This window comes from Rana temporaria, chromosome 11 (genome assembly GCF_905171775.1).
Source record: "Rana temporaria chromosome 11, aRanTem1.1, whole genome shotgun sequence".
Taxonomy (NCBI): domain Eukaryota; kingdom Metazoa; phylum Chordata; class Amphibia; order Anura; family Ranidae; genus Rana; species Rana temporaria.
The window spans coordinates 71176377-71200304 of NC_053499.1; the positions used below are offsets into that span (position 1 = coordinate 71176377).

The following is a 23928-nucleotide window of genomic DNA, read 5'->3' on the forward strand; positions in this document are numbered from 1 at the left end:
TGCTCAATACTTTGTTAAAACACCTTTAGCACCAATTACAGGCTGAAATATTATTAAGTATGATGCTGCTACAAGCTTGGTACACATTTTTGGGCAGTTTCTCCCATTCTTCTTTGCAGGCCCTCTCAAGCTCCATCAGGTTGAATGGGGAGCATCGGTGCACAGCCATTTTCAGATCTCTTCAATCGGGTTCAAGTATGGGCTCTGGCTGGGCCACTCAAGGACATTCAGAAGTCGTCTTGTAGCCACTCCTTTGTTAATGTGTACTTGATATTATTGTCCTGTTGGAAGATGAGCCTTTGTCCCAGTCTGAGGTCCAGAGCGCTTTGGAGCCTGTTTTCATCAAGGATATCTATGTATGTTGCTGCATTCATCTTTCCATCGATCATGAATAGTTTCTCAGTTCCTGATGCTGAAAAACATCCCCACAGCATGATGCTGCCACCACCATGCTTCACTGTAGGGGTGGTTTCATCCAGATGATGAGCGGTGCCTGGTTTCCTCCAAACATGATGCTTGCCATTCAGGGAAAAGTTCAATCTTTGTTTCATCAGTCCAGAGAATTTTGTTTCTCGTGTTCGGACTGTCATTTGGGTGCCTTTTTGAAAACTCCAGGCAGGCTGTCTGTCATGTGTTTTTTTCTGCTGAGCAATGGCCCCTGTCAAGCCACTGTACCATACAGGCCTTATTGTTGGAGTGCTGCAGAGGTGGTATTTCTTCTTGAAGGCTCTTCTCTCTCCACAGAGAAACGCTCTGTCAGAGTGACCATCGGGTTATTGGTCACCTCCCTGACTATGGCCTATCCCCCCCCCTCCTGATGGCTCAGTTTGGCTAGGCGGCCTGCTTTAGAAAGAATCCTGGTGGTTCCAAACTTCTTCCCTTTACGGATGATGGAGCCCACTGTGCTCATTGAGACATTTACTGTACCCTTCCCCAGATCTGTGCCTCGGTGCAATTCTGTCTCTTGGACTATATGGCTTGGTTTGTACTCTGACGTGCACTGTTAACTTTGGGACCTTTTATATAGGTGTGTGCCTTTACAAATCATGTCCGCTCAACTAAATTTACCACACATAGACTCCAATCAAGTTGTGGAAACCACCTCAAGAATGATCAGTGGAAACAGGATGCACCTGAGTTCAATTATGAGTGTCATGCATGGCAAAGGCTGTGAATACTTATGTACATTTTTTTTTTTTTTTTGCAGAGATCTCAAACACATGTCTTTCATGCTGTCATTATGGGGTATGGTTTGTAGATTTTTTTTTTTTTAAGGAAATTAATTAATTTAATCCATAATGGAAAGGGACTGGAACACAAAAAAAATGTGGAAAAAAAATTAAGCGCTGTGAATACTTTCCAGATGCACTGTAGGATGCATCTCTTCTCCATTAGAGTGGAGGTGTGTTCAGCAGTCCTTAAACTGCACTGTCGCCTACTTCCACTAGTAACCCACATTTCTTCTTTATTTTGTTGCATCACATTAAAAAAACCTTCTTGGGGTTAAAATATTTGCATGAAAAAAGTAGTTTCACAGTTTATTACAAATCGCTAATTATTGCCACTAGCATACTGCAACAAACTGTTTGAATATACCGTAGTTGAGATCCACACAACCATTAAAAAGTTCCCTAACTATGTTAATCTTTTGGGACCCTGTTGATATTGAATTTGGGTACAGAATCTAAAAGTTGTTTTTTTGGCAAATTTTATAAAAAAAATGTTAATCGTACCATGGTAAACTTTCTTAGGTGTGGCATTCCAGCAATGTTTTGAGGATTTGGTCTTTTATTTAGCTCATCAGGACTGATAAAACTCAAGCAGAATTACCTTCTATATTACAGCAGATGTGTTTTTATATTCAGAGGAGGGAACTATGAAAGAGAACAGACCTGGAGAATTATAGTATTGCTCTTAATAAAAAGAACCAGTCACTAATGGGCTTTTTTGTAGTATTCAATATCTTCACAATTGAATCGTTCGAACAGTGCAGACTTACTTTTTATTACTTTTCCCAGCAAGTGCACAAGCTTTTTTTTACATTACAGTAAGTCGGACATTTTATGCTGCGGATCACCAAAACCAACCCCCCCCCCCGGAGGTTGGGTACTTATTATGCACTCTTTGTCTTGACCCCTGCATTTGTGTGATATATATATATACAACTGACCCCCCCAGTCTTTGCAGTACACACTTCTGACCCCCTGTGCTCAATTTGTTACTTATCTTGACCCAGAGCAGGGTGAGCTCATTATTTACCTATATCCTTTTAAGCCCCTCTCACTGTTGGCAAAGTTTGGCCATGCTCATTGTGATGTGTATCATGCCACATCCTTTCTCTCCTCGGGATTCATAAGGGTGTCTTTTTACAATCCCGGCAACACCTCTGATTTACTCCCACTGATTATAAAAAAATTATGGTTTGGTCAAATAAAGTTGAAGCCAACTCCAGGCAAATGTTAAATTTATTTCTTGCAGTGGAACTACACAGGTACTGCAAGGGTTATTTACTATTTGTTTGCCTAGTAAAGAGGTGAAACCCTTTTTTTACTTCCTGTTCTTTTCAGCTCCTAGAATGCTGTGTGGGGGAGAAGAGTCTGCGGAAGGTGTGTTTTTATTTTTTTTGTATGGAGCAGGTTTATTGAGAGCTTCGACAGTACAGAAATAGCAGCCGAATACAATATTCAATGTTTGCCAATGCATCAAAGACCTGATTACATTCCAGGGTAAACCTGATACCACTAGAGTCATGGGACATAAGGAAGTAGAAGCAAAATATCAGTTCAGGTTTGTAAAACAACATAAGTCAAAGCTGATATAGATAAAAAATTTAGACTACAAAGAGGGACTAGCAGATGAAGTCACCGCTAAAAGAGGGGGAGGGGCAGAAAAGTATAGGGGGAACAATATTGAAAAGACTATATGGTAGGGAGACCAAGACTGTGATTGGAGATTGAGCATGTTCAGCTGTAATCAATACAGTAGAGAACGGTGCACATACAACCGTTTTTGTATGAGATCAGCTGGAGGAGCCCCATGAATCGATCCAAGTGGTCCAAATTTTTCCCAAAAAATTTTGGGCAATTAATTGCAGCACGCCATGAAGTAAATGTGGGAGCATAGGGTGACTTCCAATTTAAAAAAATTTCTCTACAGGCATAGAAAGTAACATAAAATATTAACAGGATAACGCCCCAAGGCAACATCAAAAATACCCAATAACTGCACTTTAGAGTCCAATCCAAAGGTTAGATCATGGGTAGGGAGCTGCATGTGAATTGCATGGTGCAGCTGCAAGTATCTAAAGAACATCCAGTTGGGGAGGCAAAAATTCCATTATTTCCCACCTGATAAGGGCCACTATGCCTCGGGTTGCCCAGAGCTGAGGGTCTAGACTACTTTTTTTTAAGTGAGGGAGAGTTGGGTTTCCTCACAAGTGTGTGCAGGGGTGCCATGTTAAGATGGCAGTTTTCGTCAAACGTGATCTTAATTTAGTTTTTAGAGGGCCTCAATTTTACACTTGGGGCTGCATAGGAGCTTACATTAGCTGCCTCCAGAGCAGGGGCTTTAAATGTTCTTTATCAAAATAATTGGAAGTAAACAACCAACTGAACACATACATTGTGTAGGATTTGGGCATTTATATATTTTTTAGATCGTTTGCACTTTAACCCACAGAGCAATTTTTTTATTTTGGTGAAACCTCTCAAATGATGGCCTACATCGATTGATTTTACAATATGTTGAAAAACTCATTTGACTGTTCTTTCCTTATTTTTGTGATCTGTGGTAATTTTTGTAGAATTCTGCAATGTGGTTTGTGCGAAGTATTCACACAACATACAGTATATTGTAGCTCCCTATAGCACATACAGTAGCTTTGATTTAGCCTTAAACATTAAGGGACTAAAGTAGGAAAAGTGTGCAAAAAAAGTCAATAGAATCCCTGTTTAATTTTTAAACCATAAACTATAGAAAACTTTTTTGCTTTGGGCAACAAGAAATATTGTATAGCACACTTCTCTTGCATGATCTTTTTCAGGTCCATTGTGTTTCAATTTACGTAGATTGTTTTTCATTCCATACTATTGGATTCAAAGCTTGGATAAGGTATATATGCTTGAGTTTTATCAGTGCATCTTAAATGAGCAAAGTAATTATTTTGAAGTTTTGCTGGGCTGCTGGATCACACTAACTTTTTACACAAGCAGCCATTTGTCTTGATTTCAATCACTTGGGGGAGAAAAAAAATAATTAAGAACAGTGCTGTCCAAAATGTATTTGATCTTGTAAGCACATGCTTGGCTCATTAACCCTTTGAAAATATACTTCTGCTAAAAAACTTGACATTGCGTTCACACTTCACGTTTTTTTTAATATGATTTTAAAAGATGTGAGCTAAAAACTGACAAAGCAAGTTATGTCTCTCCTCTGTAGTACATCGTAATATGCCCATGGAGGATGCCCTGGCTCTGGTAGTTAAGGCATTTGGGAAAGTTTTTGGCGAGCGTGAACAACAAGAGCGTAATGAAATTTCACACAAAGCGGCGGATCTGGCAGACGACTACCTGGAGAGGGAACTCTATGAATCTTACACTGTCCCTCTGGACGTTAGGCACCTTCTCTTCCTCTTAAGTGATGGCAAATATTTATATGCCGAAGAGCTGAAAGCAGTCAGTGACTACCTGAAGACCAGGATAACTGAGCTGGAAGGTATACTTAACATTTCCCATTTTGTCCCCGGTGCACACACACACGACCAGAACCCCTTTTACCCTTAACATCTACCACTGTTACTTCTTGTTCAGTGACTGTGTTCTATACAAGTATTATATTGGAATCACTGGTAAAATTAAACTAGACCTGTTTCTCAAATTTTTTTTTTGTTTTATTAAACCATTTTTTTCAATTTTTTACATCCTGAAACTTTTCTCCGCATAGCCCCCAGTCACACTGGTGTGACTTGTCATGCGATTTGATAAGTTCAAATCGCATGACAAGTCGCACCCTGTTGTCCTCAATGGAAGTGGTCAAATTGGCGTGATTCAGAGTCGCGCCGTTTTTTTTTTTTTTAAAGTAGTTTGTGCATGTAATCGGATGTCTTCCAAGTAGCACCTGAAGTAGCGCTACTTTGAAATTGTGCAAGTGAAGTAGCACAATTTCAATGTCGTGTTCGGTTGTGACCGGGTGGGGGGGAGTGGGCTAGGTTTGGGGGGACATGGAACTCATCAATCTTCTAAGTCTTTCTAGTCTAAATACAAGGGTACCATATACACATCAGGACACATTAATATTCCTACTTTTCCTTTAGCTGTGGTCTCAGTGTTGCTGCCAGCTCATGCTGAGTGCCCCATGTTTAAATAACCACTGTACACATTTTTAGGGTCAATTCAAATGTTAAATGCACCCAAATCTACATTGGTGTTTTTCAGTCAAACTGAATTTCATATTCTACATCAAAGACTGATTTAAAAAAAGGTTCCATTCTGTTTAAATATTAAAACTAATTTTAAAAATTTAAATAAATAGATGAAAATCTTTAAACTCCATTTTGATGCAGTTGTACTTCACTTTGGGATTACTTTATTAAATATAATCAGTTATTCATAATTTTATTTCCTCAAATGGTTTTCAACGTCGACTGCTTTGCATTCTTGTACTTCCAGTTTGCAGCCTCTGATTAAAAATATACACAAACATTAAATACTAATATTCATTCATAGAATGCCGTTTTACCCTGTATACTGTTTAAATACCAACATAATTGATTTTTTTTATTTTGTTCTAGTATTTGAATGAAAAAAAAATAATCTACAAGAAGTTTAAAGTGAAACTCCGGCTTTGTTTGAAAACAAGCTACATATGAGATTTGCATAAATATTTCAAGGATTTAAAAAAAAACTATTTTGCTTTTTTTCTTTTTTTTTTTCCCTTCTCTGGTCTGTATTTTGTCAGAATTGAAGGTAGTGCACAAGAGCCGTGTTCAAGCTATCAGATGTATACTTCATTAAAGGAAAAAACGACTTTTGTGGAATGACTAGTGTAGGATTTGTAGGCCAACTATAGATGCAGTCTGTAAAAGGCTGATTATTAGATTTTTGCCCAGTTTGTTGTTGAACTAGAATCCTGATACTGGTTTTCACTATTCCTTACTCCGTCCAAAATGAAACTTTTTCTGGTTAACTGCAACAATCTGCCACCAATGATTTTAGTCCCTTCCCAGTTTTGATTTGCCAGATAATTGAAAATTGCAGCCAAAACATATATTCGATTTCTTTTGGTTGCCATTGCAGTAGTTTTCTCTGTCCTTGTTTCTTTTTAAAGTGGGAAACAAGTGCAATTATTGGTTACATATTGCTGTATTTTGAAATCTGATACAAAGCCGCACATGTTGCCTCCCCCCAAAATATATTCTTGATTTAGAAGCCCCCGATACTGTACAGTGGACTCGCTACAGTTATCAATGGGAAGTGAGGTATTGTTGTAACAAACCAACGATGGCGAGTACAATGTTTGATTTGGATAGCATTCCCTTAGACTCTAAATTATGACAATTTATGAACTTTCAGTGAATCCGGAGTTGCACTTTAAATAAAATCCATTTTAAATGAGCATTATTGATTTTGGTGCAACTGAACAACATGTTCTGTGTACATTATGATGTATTTTTTAGCAGTTATTTTTAACTATGGTTATTAACTCTTCATGTCCGATATGTGAGTTGCTGATTGGGCGGCAATATTAAAGTAGAAGTAAACCCTCTTCTCGTTTTCAGCCAAGGAAGCTGCCATCTTGGCCTCTGTTTAATCAACTGCCATGATGCTGCACATGTGATCAATTATGACACATGCCATTGGATGGCTTGACAGTTTGGTTGAGCACACAACCAATGTGACAGTAACTTTTTTAGTTAAAAAAAAAAGGTTTACTTCCACTTTAAAGCTTCCAGTTGCAATAGTATGGGATGTTTTTTCTTCTTTCTCTCCTTGTCTAACTTTTTTTCTAACTTTAGGCTTTGAAGAAGCGGACACTACTGAACAGGCTAATCCTGCATTTGATAGTCACACCAACAGTAAAACGCATCTTTTGGAGAAGCCTCCTCCACTTCTTCCCACTCCTGCCAGGAATTCCTTTGGTGGGATGGCTAAGCCTTCCTTGCTAGGTGACAGGCCATCAGCTGGTATCGGTCTTCTTTCCAATCAAGGTAAAAGGGCCATTCTTTAATCGTTTGCTTTTCACACTTCATAATTGTGGTGTAGTGTTCATTGCTATGCTAGCTTGAGGTGCCCTACCACTTGCCGACCACTCACAGTATATGTACTTTGGTGTTAAATGCTGTTGTTATGGCACCTGCTAGGTGCCATAACCCTGGTATCTTTTTATTCTGTGGGCGATTCTACATCTGTCTGATGCGTTATGACTGTATTAATTTTTTCTTTTTTAGGCTTGCTTCTATTTTCATCTGGTGATTCAGCCAATATGTCTGTCAATTTTTTAAACTAACAAGCTTTCCAGCAGAATAGCAGGAAGACAAACCACTAAAAACTGGCAAAGGTGCTGACAATGATCAGCTTTATTTATACAAGGCTCTTTTTCCAAAAGGGAAAAAAAGTTTGCTGTCACTGATTATAAAGTATTAGCTGGAGTTTGGCTTCAATTTGTTAATGGTTTTTAAATCTGCTAGTACGTCTTAACACTCCCCTCCACCCAGACTGACAATTCTGCTGTCCAAATATGCACCTGTACTCATTGTTCCAGAATGGGGGCACTCTAATACAGGAGAAATGTTACAGGCCAGATCCCCAGGTGAAAATATGTTTAAGACAAGAACACTGATGCAACCACTGCATCTAAAAATTGGTAAGCTGCAATATGTTACATTTTTGGGTTTAATACCGCTACAGGAGCCTGGGGAAGATTTAAGACTCCTCTGCAATTATGTAGTGGCCAACATAAGCAACTTTTGTGCAGTTAAGTCTATACCTTTTTTGTTTATCTCTTAGAACAGGGGTCTCCAAACTTTCTAAACAAAGGGCCAGTTTAATATCCTCCAGACTTTAGGAGGGCCGAACTGTGATCATCAGAAGTAAAAATTATCCTGGCATCAGTGGGAGTAAACAATGCATCTTTGTTGTTAGGGGGGTGAAATAGTGCCCTAATGCTGGTGTCAGAGGAAGGAATAGTGCATCATTATTGGTGTCAGAGGGATTAATAGTGCCCCATTGTTGGTGTCAGTTTGAGGAATAGAGCCATATCATTCTTGTCAATGAGAGGAAAAGTCAGTGGGATTAATAGTGCCCCATGATTGGCCGCAATTGACAAAATAATGCCCCATTATTGGTATCGGTGGAAGGAAAAGATCTCCAAGGGCCGGATAAAGGCAAGCAAAGGGCCACATTTGGACCCAGGGCCGCAGTTTGGAGACCCCTGTCTTGGAAGAACAAAACCATTGAGTTCCTTTTAAATCTAGCAAGTTTGCCTTGAAGACTATTTTGTTTTTGCAATCCGCTACGTAACTGTCCTATGCATCAGTGTTTCAGACTGGAGTTTTTTTTGTGACCGGTAGTTATGAAAGTAAGGCTCTCTACATGCATTTTTAATAACCTGTTTGTTTTTTTAGGTTTTAAGAATATCGAACTCGATGATGCAGCTAATTCCATTTATAAAACACTCCCCAGTGTTTCATCAGATGCCCTGGCGAAGCCTCCACCTCTTCTTCCTACTCCTGTCCGGACCCCATTAATGTCTGTAGGGAAACCACCTCTTCTATCTGAACGATCCTCAGGAGGACTTCTTCCTACGCCAGGTGACTTTTCATTTTTTTTTTTTTACGTTGTGTCTAAAGCTGGTTCATGAGGTAATACTTATTTTTTTTTATCCATATGCCCAGTGTGGTGAACATAAGCTGCCTACTACCATGCTTTGTTTAGAGAAGTATGGGTTCTTAAGTATAAAAATATGAGTCTTTAAACAGATGCTGCATCTGTCCCCTGCTGCTTCTTAAAGGAGTTATAAAGTAACAAAATGCTGCCAGACACCCCCCCCCCCCGAGCCCCCGTTATACTTACCTGACCCCTCGAAAGTCCCACTCTCGGTCCCGAGATCCTCTTCGCCGCTCAGCCTGGCTGCTGATTGGCTAGAGCGGATGGATTGAGAGCAGCGCAGCCATTGGCTGGCACTACTGTCAATCGCATCCAGTGACGCGGCGCGCCGAGGGGCGGGCCGGGTGATACAGTGAGCGGCTATGGCCGCTCGCTGTATCAAAGGAGCGCGCCCGCAATTACTCACCACCATGCGAGCTCTCTCGCATGACTGTGGTCAGTACTTGCGGGAAGGGCCAGAGACAGCCGCCGAGGGATCCCAGAAGACGTGGATCGGGGCCACTCTGTGCAAAACGAACTGCACAGTGGAGGCAAGTATGACATGTTTGTTATTTTAAAGGAACATTTTTTTTTTCCTTTACTAACCCTTTATACTGAGAACGAAGCCATCAAAGGCTGCTGACTGCTTTTTTTCAGTCACTGGCTTTGCTTGGCCCCTCCGGGCACTCACTGGAGTGCTGGGCTGTGGAGGGGGCAGGAGTGGCAGGCTTGGTCTCCCAGCAGGCGTACAGGCATCTGTGGATACTGCTGTCAGCTGAAAATGGCTCGCAGGAGTGCAAAACGATATGCACTCCTGTTATCCATAGTAGAAGTACGGCAACAAATCTTTGGCCATACTTCTCCTTTAACACATCTATAAACTGATGCTGGGTCTCAAACAATGAGCTCCACTCCGCCGGGAGACCTGGTCCGTCAGTGGAGCTTCAGTGAACATTCTTTTTGGTGACCGCAAGCACTCGCACAGGTAAATGGCAACAGCCCAGCCCCAAACGGCCAATCAACTTGGAGAAGGGCAGTGACTTGTATGGGCTGTTTGCATACACGTTCAGCACTATCCCAGCCTGGAACATGCACTCAAGGGTGTATCCAAAAAAAAAAACTTCTGGGGAAAGAAGACTCTTGAACTGAAATAGGGAAGAAGTTGGGTAAAATTTTCATTAGCAAGTTAAATTTATTAAAAATGGTGTCATTTGGCATCACTTAAAAAGTGAAAATAAAGGTTTGCTAAGGGGGTGTTTTTTTTTAAATAGTGGTGTGTCATGGTGTGCAGTTTCTGAACTTCAGCAATGCTTAGAGTAATTCTAAACCTGTGTTCTTTGGCAAAATTTTGAGTGCGCCCATTTCCTTGAATGAGAAGTAACCCCACACATAATGGGTTTCAGGATGCTTTACTGTTGGCATGACACAGGACTGATGGTAGCGCTCACCTTTTCTTCTCCGGACAAGGTTTTTTTCAGTTGCCCCAGACAATCAGAAAGGGCATTTATCAGAGAAAATGACTTTACCTCCAGTCCTCAGCAGTCCAATCTCTACCTTTTGCAGAATATAAGTCTGTCCCTGATGTTTTCCTGGACAGAAGTGGCTTCTTTGCTGCCCTTCATGAGACCAGGCCACCCCCCAAAAGTCTTTGCACTCGCACCTGCCTGCTGCCATTCCTGAGCAAGTTCTGCTGTGGTGGTGCCCCAATCCTGCAGCTGAATCAACTGTAGGAGGCAGTGGAAACGTGGGTTTTTTTTTTGGAATTTTTTTTCATGGTAAAAAGGGACTTTGCAAATAATTACAATTCATCTAATTATTCTTCATAACATTCTGGAGTATATGCAAATTACCACCATAAAAACTGACAGCGCTGACTTTGTGAAAATTTAACATTTGTGTCATTCTCAAAACTTTTGGCCACGGCTGTAGAACAAAATGTCGAACTGGTACAAATTAAGCTTTATGTTCCTACTCCTGTTTGGAGGTGGAGCAACTTTTATCTAAAAAATATTAACATATTTATCAAACAATACTGAGCCTGTAATAAAAGAAGGGCAGAATGTAATGTGGGGAGTTGAGCGACAATATTTCATAAGCTGATCATAAAAGAGTGGACTAGAGCATGGGTTATATTTGTGTGATGTCTTGCAGAGTACCAACAATATTCTTACCCTTTTTAAAGTAGAAACTGTTGTAAAAAAAGGGGTGCCCTTTAGGGCAGATGCATACCTGCAAACGTACCCTCATGTGTACACAGAAGCACACGCATACTGTATGGCTGTTAGGAATATTCCATAGCTTACAAGGGCTTTCGTATTGAGAGAAGGCTAGATCAGGTTTCAATTGGCTGAGACAAAATACAACTGTGCCTAGTGTTCCCATGAGACTGTTAAAGCAAAGGTAATTTTAAAAGTAAACTCTTCATGTATATAAAATACAAAATGGACTCTCTAAAGCCTGACTCTGTGAAGCTCAATCCCCCCCCCCCTTTTTTTTTGTCCCATTCTGGAAAACTATTGCTCCAAGGCACTTTTTCGGTGAGCGTACTGTTCAAGCGCACCCATGTCCGGGGAGCTTCATTACCATGAAGCAGTTTTTTATTCTAAGCAAAATAGCCATGAAATTGAGCATCTCTACTGCGTGAAAATATGCCACCAAAGACGTCTACAAAACTTGCACCCGTCACCAGCAATACGCCTAGCCTTGAAGACCAGAAACTACTTTTCTGCGTGTTTTGGGTTTTTACTGAAAATGGGAATGATTGGTTTATTCTACAAACTGACAGATGGGGTGTCATTCAGGAAGGATGTGGTAGTCACTGATGCTGCCATAAGGGGAATCCTCAATGTACTAGGGTGCAATTTGCTACAAATCCAGCCTTGCCTATCGCCAGACTTCTATGCATATCTGTATTTGAGCTGCAAAAAAAGCATCTTTTCAGCTATTGACCTCCTAAACTATATCACGTTGTTTTGGGTCAGGCTGACCTTTTTAATGTCCAGATCCTGCCCTGCATCTGATTTTACACAGATTCTGCATGATCCATTTGCATCCCTCATGAATGTGTATACAAGCAAATGAACTATAGCAGAGAACAATAAAATAAAGTTTACGGTCTCTTTGAAAACTCATCCCTGGGATTAATGGCAATCATTTTGCAATCTTTTTACAGTGACTAACATGTACACAGGTAGATTTCCCTTCAAGCTTGACTGCTACGTCTATCCAGGTTTCCAAATTAAGACTAGGTTTTTAGGCTGTGAGTTCCTGTAACAGAGGAAGGATTTGGAATGGAAGCGATTTAGCTTGTGGGTGTCCTCCAATTTCCTGTGGAGGCTTTGCACATAAAGTGTTTGTTTTTTTTTTTTTTTTTTTTAAGAACAGGCATTTGTTGAGCAAAGGAACATCCTAGCTGTTCTCCCAAAAAGTATCTCTCGTAGGGAGAAAGTCCTGTCTTTACCCTTTTGGGGTGGTTCTGATGATTAACACTCGCACACTCCTCCAAATTTTCAGTTTTTCCTTTGTCATACCAGGCCGGAGCATGTGAGGGAGAAGAAACAGGAATGTGGCGTCTCCCTTTTGTGGGACAGAGCTGGTGATTAAACAGCTTGGGTGTAGGTCAGAGGGGTCCCTGCAGTGCCTCCTGTAGGGGTCCTGGGATCAGGCAGCCTCTGTTATTTAGGGGATGGCCTAGGCATGGGAGAGGCCAGGGTATGTGTGCCGGAAGGGACCGGAAAGTCCGCGGAGCAGTTTGAGGACCTGGGGGCTCAAGGGCTCTCCCCACAGATGCATCAATCAAAGGTCACCCGCATCAGGCGTGGAAAGGCATTGGTGCATTGAGTGTATGGCAAGGGGGCATGGGCAGATGATGCGACTCAAACAACGCATGGCTCATTCTCAGGGGAAGGCAGCCAGGGGAAAGAGACTCGCTGCTCCTGCAGATGTCTGCAGCCGTTGGCTCTCCGGTGCCGGCAGGCAGGGAGAGGTTTGTGGGAGCCCAAACCAGCTCATGGTGCAGGGAGGGCAGCCGCTGAGAGGAGCCTGAAGTTGAGGCATTCCGACGCCATCTTGTCCAGTTTGCCCGGCGGTATGTCATCCGTGGTAAAGTGGCTGTGGAGGCTGATGGAGGAGCCTGGCAGGGGTTGAAAGCACTCTTGGGCTTTAGTGGAGTGGGTGGTCCTAGATCTGCCCATGTAGTGGTGAAGTAAAGTCCATTAGAGTTCCTTTTGGCAGCGGGCTGTGAGAGCTCAACTCGAAGGGTCCATTCAGGTCGGCTTCTGGACACCAGCGTGCCCCCCCCCCCCCCCCCGAATTTACTTTTACTTGCAAGTAGAGTTGGTGCATTTGATTATTGGTGGTTTGTTAAATGTAAGGTATCTCCCTGCTTTAGCTACCTCACTATTTTCTAATGAAGCAGATCCTACTTTATGAATCCTCACTTCCTGTTCTAATGTCTGTAACTCCACACAGTAATGCAAGGCTTTCTCCCTGGTGTGCAGTGTTTTGTGCTCGCCCACTCCCTTGGACTACAGGAGAGTCAGGATGCCCACTAATACACAGCTCCTTTCTCTATCTGCAACGTAGAAAGCGTCCTGACTCTCCTGTAGTCCAAGGGAGGGGACCAGAGAGAGAGCCTCACATTACTGTGTGGAGTTGCAGACAGAACAGGAAGTGAGGATTTCTCAGAAGAGATAAGGACATTTTAAAAGCAAAATGGAAGGATAAGGTAAGTGAAGGTGGACTGCACTAAGGTAAAGGAAGCCATTTAGGGGAAAAATGTACCTTTACAACCCCTTTTAAACATGTTGAGTGCCTTGTTTTCATGGTATGGCATTTGTCCTAAGATTTGTTTACTTAAACCCAAACATGTTAAAGTAAATCTTCTGTTTCTTTAGGATTATCGGCTCCGCAAGGCAAACCTCCGCCCCTTTTGGCAATGCCAACAAAAAGACCTCCTCTGCTTGGCTATCCACAAATTTCTCCTGCAAAAAGACCACTACTTGGTGAAAAACCTGGTCTTCTCCCTACTCCTGGTAAGTGGTTTTTTTTTTTTTTTTTTTTTTTTTTTTAGTAAGACCTTGTTATCCACTTCAGCACTAACACCTGTGGTCTGACTCTATTACCACTTCTGCTATTGGTCTGTTTATTGGGCAACAATTTGTCATTACTTAAGATGACAATGTAATGACAGGTCTTGTGAAATTTTGTTTCCGAATTCTTCATTAAAGTGGAGTTTCCATCCCAAAAAATTTTTTCTTCATTATTGTGCTCATTAGACCTGAAAAAAAACAAACTTTTTTTTTTTTTTTTTTTTACTCATCTGGAAATGCCTGTTGCTATGTGGTCCAACGAAATCTGCCTTTGAAACCACCTAGGATTCTGACATCTCCCTCTAATGCTCCTGGGGAATGTGTGTCATCATTTCCCAGGATGCAGTGCGCTGTCCAATTATCACTCCCCATCCAAGACTTCCAGGAAGTAAGTGCCTGTAGGCTTCACAATGCCCACAAGCAAAATGACAACGGTGTAGACATAGTTTTATAAACTATCTTTTTTGAATAACTATGCGGATCGGCGGCGGATTGTAAAATAGTAAGTGACCGGATTTATATTCTAAAAACGCAGGATGAAAGGACATACATTTAAAAAAATGCTAATTGTGGTTGGAACTCCGCTTTAAGGGACATGGGGGTCCAAAGGAATTCTCATATGCATAGGAATATATTAAGCACACCACAAAAACAGTATGTACTGCAGCAGTACTCTTTTAGATTTAAAAATATTTCATACAATCTCCAGAAAAGGTATACTCCATGGAACGTGTCAGAGGCACAATACAGCATAGCCATACACAGAAAAAAACACGTGCAAACATCATTACATGTTGCGCAGAAATAACATCCCAAAAAAAAAAAAAAAAATGCATTATCAACACTGTGGGGAAAAAGAGGAGAATCCTGAATGGGCAACATTTTGAGTGAGAAACCACCTTTGATAAGCCTGTTTCCACCTGATGGTGGTACATAAAGTCCTTTTTAGGGGATAAAACTCAAGCACACGGCTAAGCAACATGAAAATTGCATCTTTATGAGATTGTTTTAAGCGTGTGAACCCCATATGAACACTGTTATACTGCCATCTACAGGAGAATTGGGCATGGGCAGCAAAAAAAATAAAAAAATGTTGAATGGGCAGCATATCCTTTTCCACGCAGGTCCAGCCTGTAATGTACCTTAGGGCACTAGTCTGATGTTGGTCCTTTCTAGGCACCTGTTTTAGACTGGCCATACACTGACTTCAAAAATGTGGTGAAGCCGGTCGGTGTGCAGTATGTAGTGGGGAGGACTGGGAGTGTAAGACCCGGTTCACACTGGCGCGACTCGTCAGGCGACACAGCCGCCTGACAAGTCGCGTCCCATTGTAGTGAATAGAACCGTTCTAATAGGAGCGACGCAAGTCGCTCCGACTTAGAAAAAGGTTCTTGTACTACTTCGGGGGCGACTCGGGGCGATTTGCATTGACTTCTATACAGAAGTCATTTTGCAAATCGCCTTGGAAGTCGTTTTCAGGTCGCCTGGCCGAGTCGCCCCCGAAGTCGTTGCGCCCCTGTGTGAACCGGCTCTAAGGGTTGAAGTAGCACAGATAAACTACTCCCGATCAGCCACTTACCACATGGCTGGAAGCGGAGGACTCCCAGGCTGCCATCTCTGCTCCGCCTCCTTCCCAGTTTTAGCTGCTCATACAGCCATATGTGAGGGTGTAGAAGGGAGATTTTGGCCCCACCAGCTCTTCAGCTTGAGGATATTGCACAGCTTAGAGTCCTGTACGGGACACTAGAGAAATGCTGCATTGGGGGAGAAAGTCAAAGGTAGACCTTAGTGACCCGATGATAGAGATGGGGGTGAACCCAATCAACCCCCAGGACCTTACCCTGGATAGGGGTGTGCCCATGCCTATGATGTAGTGTGTACGGAAAGTATTCAGACCCCCTTCAATTTTTCACTCTTTGTTATATTGCAGCCATTTGCTAAAATCATTTTTCATTTTTTTCCCTCAATGTACACACAGCACCCCATATTGACAGAAAAACACAGAATTGTTGACATTTTTGCAGATTTATTAAAGAAAAACTGAAATATTACATGGTCCTAAGTATTCAGACCCTTTGCTGTGACACTCGTATATTTAACTCAGGTGCTGTCCATTTCTTCTGATTATCCTTGAGATGGTTCTACACCTTCATTTGAGTCCAGCTCTGTTTGATTATACTGATTGGACTTGACTAGGAAAGCCACACACCTGTCTATATAAGACCTTACAGCTCACAGTGCATGTCAGAGCAAATGAGAATCATGAGGTCAAAGGAACTGCCTGAAGAGCTCAGAGACAGAATTGTGGCAAGGCACAGATCTGGCCGAGGTTACAAAAAAATTCTGCTGCACTTAAGGTTCCTAAGAGCACAATGGCCTCCATAATTCTTAAAGGGGTTGTAAAGGTAAAACATTTTCCCCCTAAATAGCTTCCTTTTCCTTAGTGCAGTCCTCCCTCACTTACCTCATCCTTTGCTTTTAAATGTCCTTATTTCTTCTGAGAAATCCTCACTTCCTGTTCTTCTGTCTGTAACTCCACACAGTAATGCAAGGCTTTCTCCCTGGTGTGGAGTGTCGTGCTTGCCCCTCTACGTTGCAGATAAAGGAGCTGTGTGTTAGTGGGCGTCCTGACTTTCCTGCTCGCCCCCTCTCCCGTCAAGGGAAGGGGCGAGCACGACACTCCACACCAGGGAGAAAGCCTTGCATTACTGTGTGGAGTTAGACAGAAGAACAGGAAGTGAGGAATTCTCAGAAGAAATTGGGACATTTTTAAAAGCAAAATCCAAGGATGAGGTAAGTGAAGGACTGCACTAAGGTAAAGGAAGCTGTTTAGGGGAAAATGTTTAAACCTTTACAACCCCTTTAAATGGAAGATGTTTGGGATGACCAGAACCCTTCCTAGAGCTGGCCGTCCGGCCAAACTGAGCTATCTGGGGGAGAAGAGCCTTGGTGCGAGAGGTAAAGAAGAACCCAAAGATCACTGTGGCTGAGCTCCAGAGGAAAGAGATTACCACTCCAGGTGGGTATGCTGAACAAGCAGTGGCTGCTCAGGAGGCCAGGAGTGCCGGCAATGCACGAGGCAAAATGTAGAAGATAAAAGGATGGACAGCTGCACCTCCAAAAAAAAGCTTGGGTTGTCTTTATTTTTAAAAAACAGTGGATGGAAAATGCACTACAAATAACAGAAAAGGGTGGGAGGCAGCCTACGCGTTTCGCACTGCGATCAGTGCTTAGTCATGGCTGAGCTCCAGAGATGCAGTCGGGAGACAGGAGAAAGTTGTAGAAAGTCAACCATCACTGCAGTCCTCCACCAGTTGGGGCTTTATGGCAGAGTGGCCTGACGGAAGCCTCTGCTCAGTGCAAGACACATGAAAGCCTGAGTTTGCTAAAAAAAAACACATGAAGTACTCCAAGATGGTGAGAAATAAGTCTATGGTCTGATGAGACCAAGATAGAACTTTTTGGCCTAAATTCTAAGCCGTATGTGTGGAGAAAACCAGTCACTGCTCATCACCTGTCCATTACAGTCCCAACAGTGAAGCATGGTGGTGGCAGCATCATGCTGTGGGGTGTTTTTCATCTGCAGGGACAGGACGATGGTTGCAATCGAGGGAAAGATGAATGCGGCCAAGTACAGGGATATCCTGGACGAAAACCTTCTCCAGAGTGCTCAGGACCTCCGACTAGGCTGAAGGTTTACCTTCCAACAAGACAATGACCCTAAGCACACAGCTAAAAAAAACAAAGCAGTGGCTTCACAATAACTCCGTGACTGTTCTTGAATTGCCCAGCCAGAGCCCTGACTTAAACCCAATTGAGCATCTCTGGAGAGACCTAAAAATAGCTGTCCACCAACGTTTACCATCCAACCTGACAGAACTGGAGAGGATCTGCAAGGAGGAACGGCAGAGAAGCCTCAAATCCAGGTGTGAAAAACTTGTTGCATCTTTCCCAAAAAGACTCATGGCTGTATTAGATCAAAAGGGGCTTCTACTAAATACTAGTATATGGGATTTGTGGAGAAAGAAAAATGGACTTTGTAGGCACTGGTTGAAAAAGTAAAAAAATATTTTTAATAAGACAAATATACAGTTTCAAGACCAGATGCTAGTGCATCAATAAATACATAATATTTAAAACATGTTATAGGAATATAGAACCAGATAAATAGACCACAGGTAGTGATTGTTGTCGTTGCCACTAGAAACCATTAATTTAGCCTGGGTCCACACTGTTCAATTCTTGACATGCATTCGAGAAGTTCCACGGATTGCTCTACTAGTTTCGCGGGACGTACCCGCTTCCTCGGGAGCTTGGGAACTAGAGAAAATATCAAATAATAAACTGTAATAGTATGGAAAACCAGATGCCAGACAGCATCATCCCATCCGGGATACTGGTTCCGCATATAGATTTACATAGCGTGTACTCAACTCTACTAAATACTAAGCAAAGGGTCTGAATACTTGGGACCATGTGATATTTTATTTTTTAATAAATCTGCAAAAATGTCAACAATTCTGTGTTTTTCTGTCAATATGGTGTGCGGTGTGCACATTGATAAGGAAAAAAGTTGAACTTAAATGATTTTAGCAAATGGCTGCAATATAACAGAGTGAAAAATTTTAAGGGGGTCTGAATACTTTCCGTACCCACTGTATACCAAGGATCTCAAAACTTTTTAAACAAAGGGGCAGTTTATTGTCCTTCACACTCTAGGTGGGGGCAGACTGTGGCCAATGGGAGTGGAAATTTTCCTAGCATCAGTGTGAGTAAACCTTGTCTAATTTGGTATTAATTGGAAAGAATAGTGCCCCATACACTCAAGATGACTTCACAAGAGCACATACAGAGGGTTCTCCACAAGGTGCAAACCATTCATAAGCCTGAAGAATAGAAAAGCCAGACCAGTTCTGGAAAAGCATTCTTTAGACAGATGAAACTAAGGGCCCTTTCACACTGGTGCGTTTTCCCCGGTAAAAATAGCGCTATTAAAACGCTCCCCATGCCCCTCTCCATTGTAATGAATTAAAAACACGGTAAAATCGCAGTGTTTTACCGTGATTTTAACGCCATGTTTTTACAGCGGTTTTTTATTCATTTCAATGGAGGGGGCATGGGGAACGTTTTATGGGCGTTTTAATAGCGCTATTTTTACCGCAAAAACACGGGAAAAACGCACCAGTGTGAAAGGGCCCTAAGATTAATCTGTACCAGAATTTCAGGAAGAAAAGGTGTGGAGAGGGCTTGGAACCACTCCTAATCCAAAGCGCACAACGTCATCTGTAAAAGGTGGTGAGGCATTGTGATGGTGTGGGACTGGGTCATCTGTGTTTATTGATGTGACCAAAGCAGCCGGATGAATTCTGCAGTGTTTAGAGAGATATTGTCAGCCCAGATTCAGCCAAATGCTTGTACGGTGCTTCACAGTACAGACGGACAATGATCCAAAACGCACCCCAGGAGCTTTTAAAGGAAAAGTGGAATATTTTGCAATGACAAAGTCAATCGCATACTGTTCACTTGCTGAAGGCAAAAACTAAAGGCAGAAAGACCCACAAAGAAAGAACTGAAGAGAACTGCAGTTCGCTACTTCTCTGGACAACTTTAACCACTTGCTGCCCGCCGTCAAATGACGGCTTTGCGGTGCGGCTCCCATTTTGGGTGGACGTCATATGATGGCTTCCCAGAATGACCGCTGTCGCGTTACCCGAGGCGATCGTGGCCGCGATGTGTTGCTAGGACACGGCGTGACCCTGATCTCTGTAAAGAGCTGCTGCTCTGTAACCATGTGTTTGGCTGTGTCCAATCACAGCCGGTCAAATGTAAACACGGAGATGGCAGTAATCGGTTATCCTCACCTCACACTGACAGTGTGAGGAGAGGAGAGCCGATCGTGATATCTCCTCACAGGGGGACAGCTAGGTATGTAATCGGGGCACTGATCATCAGTGCCCTGATTACAATTAAGTGCCACCAATCGGTACCACCCAGTGCTCACAATTGCCAGCAATCGGTGGCCATTAGTGACACGAGTCAGTGCTGGTTATCACTGCCGCCTCATCAGCGAAGGGGAAAAATTACTTATTTACAAAATTTACTGACAAACTTTTTTTGAGGGGGGGGGGGGACCCTCGGGCTTTCACACTGAAGTGAATGAAGCCGCAGTTTGCAGGCACTATGGCGCCTGAAATGCACCTCAGTGTGAAAGGGGTTTTAGGGGTGTACCCCCTTTTGTTGCCAGCGGTTTAGACATGAATGGCTGTATGTTGTGTTAGTTTGAGGGGAACAGTGTTGCACTGTTTTACAAGCTCTACGCTCACTACTTTACATTGTAGCAAAGTGTAATTTCTTCAGTGTTGTCACATGAAAAGAAGATATACCATATCTACAAAAATGTGAGTGGTGTACTCACTTTTATGAAATACTGTATATATTTGTGAGGGAAATACTATAGACTGTTTTTTGAAGGATAGCTCTGAGTCTGCTGGGGCTGCTGATCAAGGTTAGTGCCATACAGTTCTGAAGTCAGACAGCCTGGCATCTAGCAATCTTAGGAGGTCGTCCTGTGTTTTGTTTCTCTCAGTAGTTGTCCAGCACATTGCTAGAGTTGAGAGATACCCAGCTGCCAGTCCTAGTAAAGGTATCAGATTTTGAAAGTTGCAAAAAAAAAAAAAAAAGGTTTCTTTCCACATGGGAAGTGATTTCTCAAATTTCCACAGGGGCAAATTGTCAGTCTTGGAGCTAGTAATACCAATGTCCTGGGTTCATCACTGTGTACCCTAATCAGCCATTACGCCTCTCCAGTGGTGGATGACCGATATAAGACTCCTCTAAGAGCCTGTGTCGATTTGGCCTTTGTCTGCTTTATAGGATTACTTGTTTGCATTTTCTCTTTTTGATAGCAGCCTTGGTAAATTCAGTTCTTAGATGGATTGCAGTACAATACTACACAGCAGAAGCTTGTAAAATCACAGTAAGAGCAGACGTTTATAATTTGGCAAATATATTTGAATGTCAGCCCAGCACTTTTGGTAAGCTTCCTACTCCTCCAAACTGTAAGGCCCCTTTCACACTGGGGCGGGAGGCGCGGTGGCGGTATAGCGCCGCTAAAAATAGCGGTGCTATACCGTCGAAATTGCAGTGGAATTTGGACGCTAGCGGTGTGGTATTAATCCCCGCTAGTGGCCAATAAAGGGTTAATACCACCCACAATGCGCCTCTGCAGAGTTGTTTCAAATGTGAAGGAGCGGTATACATACCGCTCCGCTCACCCCTCCAAAGATACTGCTTGCAGGAGATTTTTTTCTCTCCTGCCAGTGCATCGCCTCGGTGTGAAAGCCCTCTGGCTTTCACATTGAGAAGGCTGGGCAGGAGTTTTTCAGGCGGTATAGCAGCGCTATTATTGGCTCTGTAACGCCTGAAAAACTCCTCAGTATGAAAGGGGCCTAAGTGTACAGTCATTTAGTAAACAAAGCAGATTTATTAGGCAGAATCGCTTTCAGCTCACTTAAAATAAAATGCCCTTCCTTGTATACCATACCTACATGTGCTAGTTTACAACTAGGGTTGTACCGATACCGAGCATTTTCCCTTGTACTCGGGGGGCAAAAATGCTCCAATGCTTCACCTGATATCTGGGCAGTCAGGGATGGTTGGTGCGCCGGGGGGGAGATACAAGCACTGATCTCCTGGTTTAGATTTCAATACAGCCTGACCCCTTCTCCACCCCCCCCCCTTTTTTTTTCAGCGGTTGTAGTGAAATCTATACAGCAGTGATCTGTGCGGCTTTGGGGGGAAGTTACAAACACCGCTGTCGCTGACTGTCTCTGTATCCTCCTCCAGTTCCCCCCTCTGTGCTGCTGCTGCCCTACTCCGTTCTTCTGCTCTCCCCCTCCGCGTCCCCCCGCCGTGCTGCTGCTCTCCCCCTTCGCGCTCCGTGTCCCCCCTCTGTGCTGCTGCTGTCACCCTCCGTTCTTCTGCTCTCCCCCTCCGTGCTCCCTGTCCCCCCTCCCTGCTGCTGCTCTCCCCCCTCCGCGCTCGGTGTCGCCCTCCATGGCCCCCTCCGCGCTCGGTGTCGCCCTCCATGGCCCCCTCCGCGCTCGGTGTCGCCCTCCATGGCCCCCTCCGCGCTCGGTGTCGCCCTCCATGGCCCCCTCCGCGCTCGGTGTCGCCCTCCATGGCCCCCTCCGCGCTCGGTGTCGCCCTCCATGGCCCCCTCCGCGCTCGGTGTCGCCCTCCATGGCCCCCTCCGCGCTCGGTGTCGCCCTCCATGGCCCCCTCCGCCCCCTCTGTCAGAACGGAAAGCGGAGCTAAACCCGGCTCCTACCTTTTCCGAATGAACAGTCAGTGATCATGGACTCTGTCCATTCATATAACTGAAACATCGTAACCTGTGTTTACGATGCTTCAGTTTATGGGGGGGAGAAGTATCGGGAATTGGACTCGGTCTTAAAGTGGTATCAGGACAACCCTATTTACTACGCTATTAAATTATGGATTTGAGTCTTGGTTTTCCTATGACAACATCCAAAAGTTAATTCTGGTTAATACTAGTCAGACTTGGTGCGAGTAGTAATAGTAGCTGTAACCAATAAATTATTGAGGAAAACACAGAAGGATCTGGAGCTTAGAGCTTGTGCTATAACCCTGGCGTTCTCATGTATGATTTGGTACTGTAAAACTCGAAGACATGTTTACTGTGATATCCTACTGCTGTAATAACTTTTTTTTTTTTTTTCTCTTGACAGCTCTGTCTGGGAATAACACTTCACACCTCTGGCCAGTAAAACCTAAACCTTTACTCCAGTAAATACAGAAGATCAAGTCCTGCCAGTGACTATTGTATGCCCAGTTGTACTTGTAATTCAGTATTAGAGCAGTGCAGCAGTAACGTGTGAATGTCCCTACATTCCTATAGGAGTATTTTTTTTTCCCCCCCCTTAATGACACGGTTACATTTTTATGATCTGGACAGTGACACTTTCATTTTCTGTGCAATGCAACCATGTCAGGTAGCCAGCAAATTATCTTTGTTTTGTTTATATAACATTTTGATTCTTTTGTCTGTCTCTTCAGAGATTAAAGTACAAAGTTTTACATAATATCTTGTCTGACCTTTTTGTGTGAGAAAATGATCTGTAAAGACTGTAACATTTTAAACATTTGCTGGTGCACCAGTTACATTTGATCTTCAAGGGCAAACGGGAGCCAATCCAATTGAAAAATCGTACACTTTTTAAAGAGCTCTGTGAGAAATATAGGCGATTGCACATTCATAAACAAGTCAGCAGCAGCAGAAAAGTTAAGGACCACCATCTATACTGCATGCCAAATCCTTGACCCAGAACAACATAAGTGCTTCTGTGACCGCTGTGGTCTCAAGTTCCACTGCTGCCATTAGAATATGACAATTGCACATCCAGGCCCACCCTGTAGAGGTATTGCTCCAGCTTGCAGGACAATCTAATCGCCAACAGACTAGAGCCAGTACACACGGCTAGTTTTTTTTCTGTTCAGCCTAGTGGGCTGAACAAAAAAAACTGACCGCTCAGGTTGGTGCCGCTGTACTAAAAATCTGATGTTAGTACAGCAATCTCCCCTGCTGTTCTATTGTGTTCTGCCAAAACACTTCGTGCTGAATAAATCCTTTTTGGTAATGCCCCTTCAAGAGAAGCTAGCTGAACAGCTTTGGCTCGTGTGTACGGTCTTGAGGCTGACCATACTAATTTTCATTTACCATTTTCCTTTTACATTTATCAAAACATGAGGTTAAACCTAAACACTTTATCGATTTGTATGAAATCAGGCATGCCCTTGCACTACAGAGTTGAAGGTAAATTTAAAGGAAATTTTATAAGAAAATTGTATAATGTATGGCCAGCCTAACGCTGGCTACACATTATACAATTTTTATTGTTTGCCTTTAGATTTACCTTCAACCATGTAGTGCAAGGGCCTGCCTGATTTCATACAAA

General features: G+C 43.0%; 1 protein-coding gene across 5 annotated transcripts in view; it reads left to right on the top strand.

Moving 5' to 3' along the window:
• LOC120917435 (nuclear receptor coactivator 5-like) overlaps nt 1–23055 on the top strand; it is an 84164-nt gene extending 61109 nt beyond the window's left edge. For 2 of the 5 annotated variants that reach the window (XM_040328723.1, XM_040328725.1), the window contains 5 exons: nt 4438–4713; nt 7013–7204; nt 8621–8806; nt 13757–13894; nt 22702–23052. In XM_040328723.1, the coding sequence (XP_040184657.1) occupies nt 4438–4713; nt 7013–7204; nt 8621–8806; nt 13757–13894; nt 22702–22763 (854 nt within the window). In that variant the 3' untranslated portion in view covers nt 22764–23052. Of the gene's footprint in view, nt 1–2567; nt 2607–4437; nt 4714–7012; nt 7205–8620; nt 8807–13756; nt 13895–22701 lie in introns of all 5 variants that reach the window. The other 3 variants (XM_040328721.1, XM_040328724.1, XM_040328726.1) reach the window with 3 other exon arrangements.
• The last annotated feature ends 873 nt before the right edge of the window (nt 23056–23928 follow it).